The sequence below is a fragment of the Melampsora larici-populina genome (assembly GCF_000204055.1).
Source record: "Melampsora larici-populina 98AG31 unplaced genomic scaffold MELLAscaffold_31, whole genome shotgun sequence".
Lineage (NCBI taxonomy): Eukaryota > Fungi > Basidiomycota > Pucciniomycetes > Pucciniales > Melampsoraceae > Melampsora > Melampsora laricis-populina.
In genome coordinates, this window is record NW_006768795.1 from 866,377 (window position 1) to 878,771 (window position 12,395).

General features: G+C 44.1%; 1 protein-coding gene across 1 annotated transcript; it reads right to left on the bottom strand.

The window, feature by feature from the left end:
* Window positions 1–3,095: 3,095 nt before the first annotated feature.
* Window positions 3,096–4,770, bottom strand: MELLADRAFT_108757 (uncharacterized protein; the record flags this gene model as incomplete). Its single annotated transcript, XM_007412541.1, has 2 exons — window positions 3,096–4,403; window positions 4,498–4,770. 2 exons carry the CDS (start codon window positions 4,768–4,770, stop codon window positions 3,096–3,098), a joined length of 1,581 nt encoding a protein of 526 aa, XP_007412603.1.
* Between the last annotated feature and the right edge of the window lie 7,625 nt (window positions 4,771–12,395).

The window sequence follows — 12,395 nt, forward strand, 5'->3', positions numbered from 1 at the left end:
AGGCCTGATAGGGCCTGATAAACCATGACTAAGTAAGTGCTTTGAGATTCGAATTGAAAGTACGTGCAAAGACAGAGAATGTGTCTATATGTACTGATTTTGACAATGTGACTCTTTCAGTACTATCCGTGAGGCGAGTCTTAAGTCGCAGATATCAGACTAATTTCATGACTGCTGAGAGTGCAAGTAGTGATGGATTGGAATGCTCAACCGTGGTCAGTTTGTGAAGAAATGGGCGCTGATGGGCGAATTGGATGTGTACCGCACAACAGCATCAGAAGCCAGGGCCGGGCCAGGATCTAGTTCCATACCAGAATCAGGAGAGCGCATACATCCAACAAGCGAAACCAATTTCTCGAAAACTCGAACCTCAACTGCGATCGATCGTTAGATTCTCTGGCTCGTATATGCAATTCTGGCATTCTCGATTTGGATGAACCTTTTGGATAGAATGTTTATATCAGTCTTAAATTAGATGTATGTAAAAGGTTAGTCATGAAATCTACTAAGCGCGATATTTTAGGTACGATTTACGCTGAGTTCTGGTTTTGATTTGATACTTGCAAGGTACATGAAGTGTGATAGATGAGGATGATTCAAACAGCTTTAGACGAGTCGCTCTATGGACACCGCGTGCTCCCCTGACAGTGAAATGAATGTCTATGCTTGCGCTAGCACAATTATACTCGGTCAGACAAGCTGGGTGAGAGGATGTGTGGTTTCACCTTGATAGGGTCTGGTCAAAAACCAATTGAAATGGTCTTGACATGGACTCTCAACCGTCGATTCTGATCACAGCCCTGGTCAGCTAAGAGAATGCCAAACATCAGAGTAAGATGAGTTGAAACGGATGAAGTTGCGATGGCGAATTACTATCTACATCCGTATGTCACTGGCTTTATAATCCCTTGCTTTTACTTGTACTGATGTTTTTAACATCTTCTCCAAGTTCAATAGAGATCTGAACAAGAACCATGATCGTACGAAAGACTTCTCAATTGTAGAATGTCATCTATCTCTACAAAGGAGGGAAAGTGAAAGGTTCGATAACAAGATGCATTAAATGTACATAGACAAGTCCCTTGCACTTTATCTCTATACCTATGTGCAAAACTTCAATTGTTTGGTAGTGTAGCATTTCCTATATCACATTCAAAGAAGGTGCTTGGATTTTTTTGATTTTTTTGAATATTATATGCTGTAGTCTACAGATCCTTACCATTGTAGTCACAAGTCACATCATGTTATGGGCAAAACGATTATCTTCATCGTCATCTTTGAAATGCACTCTCATTGGATCACTTTGATTGATATCCCAAAAAACGTATCCAGACATAAGTCCACCTCATATCTCACATCAAATGATCCACCAGATATTGATTATTATAACATTTTACAAAATTGAGCGTGATCCTAGTGAATGTAGCCAAAGTAATACTAAATTTCCCCACACTTCAAAAAAATCACTAAAAACCACCAACAGAACTTCAAATGAAAGACTTGGAACTATTATGAAAACATTCCCGACCGTCGAGGCAGAGCGGACTCATCACCTACAGATGCAATACTAAATGTCAGTCCAAGAAAAAAGAGAAGGGAAATCAGGGGGTTCAGGAAGGATATGACATACCATGATCAGATTCGATGGAGTTCTTCAAACTTCACAAGTTAGAAAAGGACGAGGAGGACCGGGAAGACCACAGCTTGAGGGACCTTCACCTAAAAGCGATCATCAAATCGGGAAAATATTGTTAGAATCGATGAAAGAAGAAGTACGAAGAACGATAGCAAAGAACGATAGGAGAAGATCACATACCAAGGTCGATCTCGACGAATTCAGATGGAAGGGGCGTCAAAGATCCTCTAGCAGGAGCAGGAAGGATAGCATCGACCGGTTTCGGAGGAATAGGACCCATTTCAATATCTTCTTTGGTCTTGATGAAAGGCTTCTTGGGAGGAAGATCAAAGTATGAATAAAGAGTTTGAGCGAATAGAACAGCTCAAGAAATGATGATGGGTAAGTTTCGAGCGATAAGTTTTAAAACAAATTTCTCTGGAACCTCGGGTGGGAAAATTTTGGTAGTGAAGGATATTCTGTTCACTTTTTTTGTAGAAACACTGTCAATGAATTTGAGCCGTAGAGACACGCCGGACCGTTTTCTTTGGTCGCAGCTTGCCGGCCAGTATTGACTGAGATCAAGCGTTCAAAGTCAAGAAGCCTCCTGCATGATATCAAAATTGATGACTTTGAGGAAACGCTGACATTATGTTGTAAAGTGAGTCATCATTGACGCCGTCTAAGAATTTCTAATCCACCCCTGGCAAAGAATTCGACAGGCAAGCTTTTGACTCCCTTTTGAATGTTCCCTTCAAAGATTCAGATCTGATCAATTCATAAGGATGATACGGAAAAGACTGATTGAATTTGTTTAGTATGTTTGGTTGGAAAGACCGATGAAGCCATTCCATCATGAAGACATTTCTTTTTGAAATTCATAGAGATTCCATTCTATAAATTTATACCTCATTGTCTGCATCATCAACTTCTCCCTCACTCTGCTGGACTTGCTTTGCTGTCTTCTACTCTTTTATCATGTCCATTATTTGAATGCACACGTTCGTATTTCTCTTGCTTTGCTTCATTCTACTCTTTTATCATGCCCATTGTTTGAATGCTCGTATTCATATTGATGCTTGCATTCATATTTATGGAGCTGGTTCAGATTTCAAAAACCACCGATTGGCAGGATTCAAAATCGTCTTGTGAAGCTCACGTGGAACAAAGGAACAAACACCATATTACAGATGTCATTTCCAATATTTTTGAGGAATTTATATAACAACCCATGCTCCTCCTGACCCAACAGATCTTTGTTGCCCCAGCAAAGCTTTGCATCTCAATCAAGTGATCACTCATATGTGTATTGATTGTGTTTATAACGGTAAAAAGGTGAAATACAAAAGGTCTTATTAATTTACATTTTAGTAGCAGTATGGGTGTTTCAATGATGATTGAAAGAGACCAAGTGAAAAAACAAAACAAGAGAAAAAGATTTGAAAGAGAACAAAAGATCAATGATCATAAAGGAGTGCTTTCAAGATGACAACCGTGGTATCAATTCAACAGTATCGAGATATTGTAAAGAAGTACGATCTCGAAGATAAACATCTTGGGCTTTAATTTCAATCACCTTACCATTGGCTAGCGTCATCTTACCATAGTTATATTTCACCTTATGATCATCCCTGCGCGGCCAATCCCACTCGGCATCTAGTAAACCAAACTTGTGGGAAACAAATTCACTGACGGTCTTCAGTTTCTCATCAAGTAAAACAAAGCCTTCTTCTTCGTCGGATTCGGAGTCTGAATAATCGCGCTTGTCGGGAGCATCAACTCCAAGGGTCTGAAGACTTGCCCAAGCGGAACCGGGCTGTTCGATTTGTTCTTTGATGCGAGAAAGTACGTCGGTTTCGTTTGCGTGGATATCAAAGTGTTTCAGTTTCGGAGCTTGAGACATAACATCGATCAGTCTTGTCTCTTCATGCATTCCTAGGTATGCTCGCACCGAGAGATCCTCTAAGACCACAAATTCTTTACCGAACTCAATCTTGGGTTGTGGGATTTCATGGGGTTGACTGATCTCAGGACCAAGCAGTAGGCCCAAGAGCGTTTTACGGAAAGCCTTCGCCACAGAAAAAATAGCCTCGCCATAAAGTCTAGGACACTCAGTCACCTTGAGATACTCTAGAGGGCACTTCCAATCTAATCCACCCCATCCTTGACGTGGTGCAATGAGACCTTGCAAGTGTAATCTTTTGAGCTTGGTCAATGAACTGAGGGATTCACCCATCAATTTGCCAATTTCTTCTTCGTAAGAGAGTTTACACCGACACTCATCAATCCATCGGTATACGTCCGTCTCTTCACGAGAAATCACAAGGACCTCAAGATTGGGTAAACTTGCGAGCGTCTTAGACACCATCTCCTCAAAGGTTGACTGGGTATCGCGTGAAATGTATTGAAAAGTGACCAGATTGGTAAAGGTAGAAACGATTTGAAGAAGGTTTTTTGAGGAAGTCGAGTAAACCTGCTTTGGATCATAGATATCAAAGGAGTAAGATCTTCCAGTATAACTTCTTCCTAATTCCCAACGCAAGTTGGTGATCGATTGAGGATCGACGGTTTGAAAGAGTTCTTCAACTTTCTTAAGAAGATTCTTAGTCTTTTCCGTCCGTGAAACCGATTTGTGCTCTGGGTACGAAGCAGTCTCAAAGCTAAAGTTTATGGCACGGGTATTGTCTTTGATGAGTTGACGATGACCTAGTATTCCTTGAAAGTCCTTGATTGCCGAATCGAGACTTTTATCATCATCAGCTTCAATGCCTACCAACAATTGAAGTTTCTGAGAGATAGAGCCACAGGTCGAAAAAGAAACAAAACAGATCATTAAGACTGGATAATGCAGCATATATGAGATAAAAAACAAATAGTCTCACCTGGTAACACAAAGACTTGAGTTCCTCAAGTTCCTCCTTGCTAGACTTTTTGCTTTGGAGTTCTTGGACCAAATCATCTACATTCAATGTAACAGAAAGGTGAGAAGAATTAAGTCGACGATTCGGAAGTTCAAGTAAATCTTTAAAAAATTCCTCACACTGATGTTTTCGGTCGCTTGGACCGCGTCCGCCAAATACACTTACTACCTCTGTATTGGAGGATATCAATTTATCCTTCAGAGACTCTGGCTTCGGTGCGTTGGCGGAAGTCATAGTTCTTCTTTCTATGAAATTGATTGGTTAATGAGATAAGATCTTGCGAGGAAAGTTATAGGAAATTTTTCAAGTGAGATGTATAAAGGATATTTGATATTGAATGACAAAAGTAAGACGGTGAGTGATGGATGGTAAAGGTGAAGCAGATGTGACAAATGAGTACGAAGTCCAACACTGAATGATGGATATTCATGGTGGAAAGCAGACATCGATGACTTGATTCTAAGAAAGTGCTTTTCACTGGAGAGTTTTGATGATTACCAAATTCGGAATGATACATGCCATTGCAAGATTTGTATATACATATCTTGGAGCGCTTTGAAGTCATCGTGTCATTGAATGAATATGATGAGTTATCTTTTGTTAGTTTTGGAAGAATTGGCAAATCCGATCAACTTGATATCGATCTTGGATCGTATTGCTTTTTCGGTGCAAGTCAAATCTTTAGCTTGCTATCAACTTTTTAGCATATCCTTCTTCATCTCAAACTCCCATAAAATCCAGAACCGTTCTTGCATGTTAATTCTTCAAAGTCACTTTCATTCAATGGCAATGGCAAGAATCGGGATTACCATATAAGGTTATCCCTTGATGCTTTCGATCCAACAAGGAAGACACTTCCCAATTCATGCTCACCGGAGCGACGATCAACTTATGTTGGCCAGGCTACACAAGCTCCGCCATACGCGAAACCCTCAGCAGTGAGCACGCTTTACCCTTCTAGCCTCTCGAGTCTCGAGGTCTTACGGGCGATAGCAGAACTTTTACAGCGCTTCCGTGAATCTTTGGTTTTTTTCAGATAATTTTCACATTTCACGGACCAATACCTGTATGTCCAAAACATCAACAAAACCTTTTTGCCAAATCAAGGTTTTGACATATAGAGTGAGAGAGTGTCATATGTTGTGACATGTCTCTCTGGAGATCCATACGTTCCCATGTCGGTGTCAGCAAGCACGAGATACGAAGGGCATCATGGAACCTTCCATGCAACGGAAGATTTCGTTCTCTATTCCCCTTTGTCCAACCCCAACCACCCAGCACTGTTACCCTTCCATACATCCTCTTCTTTGTCAAATCAACATCTTTTCAGTTCGTCTCCAGTCAGGTTTGGTTTTTCAAACTCTCTTTCCTATCCGACTCATCTACTCATTCTGACTCATGGTGTTGGACGATTCCAGCACAATGCCTGTTACCCTTTATAGTGCTGATATCAAAATGGTCGTGGTTCGTATGGTCTTACGCGGGATGCGATTTCATGAGATCGTGAAGACTCTTGGAGTCGACGTGTCTTTGACATCTGTTCAACGATGGTATCAATTGTATCGTACCACTCACGCTGTGGTCACCAACCCTCTCAACCACATGGACCGCGGGGCGCCAACCTCTTTGGGCCAGCCGGAACGTGAATTTGTCTTGGAATGTCTTCGAGCAGATCCTACCCTGTACCTCGACGAGCTTCAAGCAAAAATACTCGAAACCCACGGTGTCGAAGTGTGTTTGCAAACACTTTCAATCGAACTCACGGACCGCCTTTGTTGGTCGCAAAAAAAGGCTCGGACGGTGCATCCAAACCAATCTGCGGTGGCACGAGGAGCGTATATTCAACTAATCCAGCAGATAGACCCTCAATGTCTGGTTTTCACAGGTTGGTCTGTTTGGTTTTCGGCCATTTGTTCAAGGTCTGTACTAACTTGTAGCTTGATTGAACAGATGAAACTGCCCTAACCAAGCGTCGACTCTACCGGGATTTTGCTCGTGCTCCCATTGGCGAACGCACCGCGAGGCTTCAACGTCCCACTCAAGCATTCCGCTGGTCAGTTTTACCAGCCATTTCAATGGATGGAATACTGGCCGTGAATATCCAGCCAGGTGGGTACTCACGGGTTGATTTTGAAGCCTACTTGGAACATCATTTGGTGGGTGTTTTGAACGTATTGATACAGTATAGCAGATTAGACGTACTAACAAATTCACTTGCAGTTACCCGCAATGAACCCTTGGCCTCAGCGAAATAGTGTGCTCGTGATGGACAACGCACCCATCCATCATGGTGGCGTTGTCGCTGAGCTTTGTGCCGCACGAGGAGTACAACTCGTGTACCTGCCACCTTATAGCCCCGATTTAAACCCAATCGAGAAAGGTTTCTCACCCCTCAAGGCAAGATTGTGGCGTACACAAGCCCTCCAAAATTGTCTTAATGGGGACGAAGAGCAGGCTATGATCTTCGTGGCCTGCATGGATTTATTCACAGCTGAACTTTGTCAGTCTCTTTTTCGAGGGGCTAGCTATTTATAAACTACTATAGTTCTCTTCTCTCTCCTTTCCCAAGTGCTTTTTGGATCAATCCTCTTCTTTGGCTGGGTAATTACACAATTTAGGATGCTTTTAGTAGATCGAATAAAACTTTCGGTGGGAATTGTTTATTTTATTTTTCATGGTTAATCAGTTTTACGGTTCCAGCTATGAAGTGAAGTACCTTGGTGGATAGATGTGTTTTTGTTGTTCTTTCTACAATTACGATTGAACTTCATTCTAGTTTTGCTAGTGTTTGACCTACCATTGTGGGTAGATGGTTTTCAGTTGTTTTTTTCGCTTCAAAGCAATTGATCAATTATGTTTTTGTGATGTTTAATTGCACTTGAATTGGTTCGATTGGCTTTTTAAGTTGATAACTCGCCATCCCATCTTCTCCAATGAAAACACTAACAACTGACAACTAATTTTTTGGGGTTTTGAGCAAAACCAAAATAAAATTTCACTGTAATCTAAAGTATTAATTAAACAAATGAAATGACTAATCGGATCGAAGAGAAATCTAATCCACATTATCATGTAGATTGTTATGAACTGGTTCTATTTCACTTGAGTGACATATTCACATTACATGTCACAAGCTCGAGAACCATCTTATAGTTGTAGATACATTGCCTGTACAGCTTTTCCCTCATCCGACAATCCACATAGGAAGACTGGTAATAGATACAAATCCTCACCAGAACTCCCTTGACCCTTGTCGCCGAAAACCCCCAAGTCTGTCCATAACATATTGTCGGATCTATAGACGAGACTCAAGGACTATAGATAGATCACCAAGAAGAAACAAGTAGAATTGACTTAAATCGAAAGAAAACCGAACCTCAAGATTCAGAATACTAGCGAATCTCGACCTCATTAGAAAACCTTATCTAGATCTCAGAAATTCAAAGTTGAAAAGACCCAAGAAACTATTCGAAATCGAAAACCTTATTAACTGATCTGCATACGCTGAAACCGAATCCACCAGAACCTTATCTTACTTACTAAAAACTCTGTCGATCCCGACTGTGATCCCTGGACTAGCAAACGCAACCACGTCTCCATCTTACCGTGCTCCTTTAGAGGAGGAGGACTCTGATAGTGAAACTCCGATCCCTTTTCTCGACGCCGATTCTAGCCTTACCGGTAGCGAGATCGATATGTCTGACACCAACATGACCTCTCTCGAAGACATACAACGCAAGCTTGCGGAGCTTTCCACCTCATTGGCTGAAGAACGCCTGATGCGAGGACAAGCTGAAGCCAGATACCAGCAGTCCGAAGCTCGTTTAGCGGCGTTGGAATCCCGAGGCCCATCTGCACCTGCTGCAGCCACTCAACCACCCACTGCGCCACAGCCACCACCAGCTGAACCGGTCCTGAAGGGCCCCAAAGTCTCGACGCCCGATAAATTCAACGGCGCTCGAGGCGAACCCGCAGAGATCTTTGCAAGTCAAGTCCAGCTCTATATGCTGGCACACCCCTACCTCTTCCCCGACGACCGAAGTAAGGTGGTTTTCTCGCTGTCTTACCTCACGGGAGCAGCCAGCAGTTGGGCGCAACCCTTGACAAAGGAGTTATTCGACCCCGCTACCGCCCACCTCGTAACCTTTGAACGCTTCGTTACAAATTTTAAAGCTATGTATTTCAATACTGAGAAGAAATCGAAGGCGGAACGCGCGCTGCGAAACTTATCGCAGAAGACCACCGTGGCCGCGTATACCCATGAATTTAACATTCACGCAACTTCTACTGGCTGGGAAACTCCGACGCTCATTAGTCAATACGAGCAAGGTTTGAAAAAGGAGATTAGAGTGGCAATGGTTATGACGCAAGAGGATTTCACATCAATTGAAAAAATCGCTAATTTAGCCATCAAGATAGACAGTAAATTACACGGCGCGACCAACCCAACCTTCCATACGCCAAGCACGAGTGCAGGAATCTCAGACCCCAATGCATGGATTTATCAGCCGCCTACGTTAGATTGTCCGAAGAGGAACGAGCACGACGTATGCGAGCGGGTTTATGCTTCCGCTGCAATGGCCAGGGTCACATCTCCAGCGCATGTCCCGATCGTAGAGCTAGTAGGAAAGGGAAGGGTCGAGGTGGTTATCAATCAAAAATAGCTGGATTGGAAATTAAAGTCGCAGAGTTGAGTAATCAGAGGGTGAATCATACCAGTAGTTTAGAAGGAGTAGGACGAGCTGAAACTTCAAAAAATGGAGAAGCTCAGGATTGAAGGTTGTGCCCATCCTGAGCCACCTGGAGAATTTGTCATCAATTAATGTGGGATCTAGTAGAATGAACTTGTGCAATACAAACGACCCGCGCATTTTTTTACACACCACATTATCCATGTCCCAAATTCCCCGAGCCACACCGTCCCAAACATTTCCCGCTACGTTCCTCATTGATTCAGGTGCTACGCACGATGTGCTCAGTGAATCATTTGCCTACCACGCTGGCTTGATAGCCGGTGCTGATCGACATGACCAATTGATCACTGGATTCGACGGCTCTGAGAGCCGATCTTCCTTCAAGACCCACCTTTTTATCAAATCCGACCCATTACCGACCCCATTCATCATTACAAGACTCAAAGACTCGTACGACAGCATACTTGGTATGCCATGGATCAAGAAAAACTTTCACCTGATTGACTGGAGTAAAAGTATGGTACACCCAGCCGAGACTCACGTTGCAACCACTTCATTGGTTTCGTATTGGCCGAAAACACCCTTATCTGGCCACTCGTTGGACCCCATGAGGGACGCTAGGCACAATTACGAGGGGATGTGTGTCAATCCTGACACGTTAGCATCCCCGCAATGTGAGTTCGAGAGTCCAGTTAATCCTAATCACCTTGAAACAGATGACAACCCTCTATCTCCCGATAGTTCTCCCCTTATCACGATTACACCCACCACGAACAACGAAAACCACAAACACATCACGACACAAGACCCGGATACGAGCATTGCGGCCGTAGTGAATACGGCCTCGTCCATCCCGCCACAGAACCCCGACGATCCCAAGGAGGAGCCTCAGGGGCACGCAAGGAACAGTGACGAGGGGGCTAATGTCTTTTTAGATATATCAACGCCCCCGCAATGTGAGTTTGTTACTGATTCCAACCCATGTTTAACCCGAACAGCTGGCAAGCCTGTTTCTCCCTTGAATAACACATCAATCCAGGTCACAGCAGCCAAGACGTCCTGGTCAACCTCAGCACGACTCGCCGCCGACAAAAAGAAACTCGAACCCGTCAAAGCTCTAGAGGAAATTGTCCCGTCTAGGTATCATAGGCACTTACACATGTTTAGGAAGTCCAATGCCCAACGCCTACCCCCACGACGCCGCTACGACTTTCGTGTCGAACTGATACCGGGAGCTCAACCGCAGGCTAGCAGGATAATTCCATTATCACCAGCCGAGGACGCTGCTTTGGAGGAATTGGTGAATTCAGGCTTAGCCAACGGGACTATCCGTCGAACCACTTCGCCATGGGCTGCCCCTGTGTTATTCACAGGGAAGAAGGACGGCAATCTGCGCCCTTGTTTTGATTACCGTAAGCTCAACGCCCTAACCGTCAAGAACAAATACCCACTACCGTTGACTATGGACTTAGTCGACAGTTTGCTGGATGCCGAAGACTTTACCAAGCTTGATATGCGCAATGCGTACGGTAATCTTCGAGTAGCAGAGGGTGATGAGGATAAACTGGCCTTTATATGCAAACAAGGCCAGTTTGCACCTCTGACTATGCCTTTTGGGCCAACAGGCGCCCCTGGTTATTTCCAATACTTTATTCAAGATATCTTATTGGGACGTATAGGTAAAGACACCGCGGCCTTCTTGGATGACATTATGATTTATACAAAGCCTAAAGTAGATCACGAAGGCGCTGTTGATGGCGTACTCGACGTCCTATCCAAGCATACACTCTGGCTGAAACCCGAAAAATGCGAGTTCTCGAAGAAGGAAATTGAATACCTTGGCCTTATTATCTCTAAGAATAAAATCAGAATGGACCCGACGAAAGTGAAAGCCGTCAAAGAATGGCCAGCACCCCAATCAGTATCTGAACTCCAACGCTTCATTGGATTCGCCAATTTTTACCGACGTTTCATCGACCAATTTTCAAGAACCACAAGACCACTTCATAATCTGACCAAGCTCAACGCGCACTATGTCTGGGATGAAAAATGCGAAAAAGCCTTTGAGAGCCTGAAGACCTCCTTCACCACCGCACCCGTACTGAAGATAGCCGATCCATACAAGCCGTTCACTCTGGAATGTGACTGCTCCGATTTTGCATTAGGAGCAGTGCTATCACAACGCAGCAAGGACGATGGAGAACTCCACCCAGTAGCTTACCTGTCCAGATCACTAGTCCAAGCTGAAAGGAACTACGAGATCTTTGATAAGGAACTACTGGCGATTGTCGCGTCTTTCAAAGAGTGGCGCCACTACCTGGAGGGAAACCCCAACCGCCTAGATGTGATAGTCTACACGGACCATCGTAACCTGGAGTCTTTCATGACAACCAAGCAGCTTACCCGCAGACAGGCTCGATGGGCGGAGACACTGGGCTGTTTTGATTTCGTGATTAAATTCCGACCCGGCAGTAAAGCTACCAAACCAGATGCCTCATCTAGAAGACCGGACCTGGCGCCTACTAACGAGGAAAAATTGACCTTTGGCCAGTTGTTAAGACCCGAAAACATCGGCCCAGACACGTTCCCGGTAGAGCTTGCTAGCGTAGAGGGGTTCTTCGAAGATGAAGTGGTTGCACTCGACAATTCTGAGCACTGGTTTGAGGTGGATGTATTGGGCATCGCTGAAACTGACACTAAGGCACCGGACATTCCTACGGATGATCAAATTATACAACGAATCAGAGACGCAAGCAAAGAGTGTGACAGGATAGGGGAACTGATGAACGCAACCTTGAACCCGATATCAGCCAAGACGAAAGCAGCTTTGAAGCATTACAAAGTACAAGATGGTATCCTCTACAACCAAGGTAGAATAGAGGTACCTGACGTCGACGACATCAAATACTCAATACTAAGAAGCAGACACAACTCATTGCTTGCGGGCCACCCAGGTCGAGCAAAGACTCTCGGATTGGTCAGGAGAAGCTTCATCTGGCCATCTCAGAAAGCGTACGTCAACAGGTACGTGGACGGTTGTGACTCTTGTCTAAGGGTTGAATCAACCACACAGAAACCCTTTGGGACTCTGGAGCCATTACCAATACCGGCTGGCCCGTGGACGGATATCTCATATGACCTTATCACCGGCCTCCCTGCATCAAA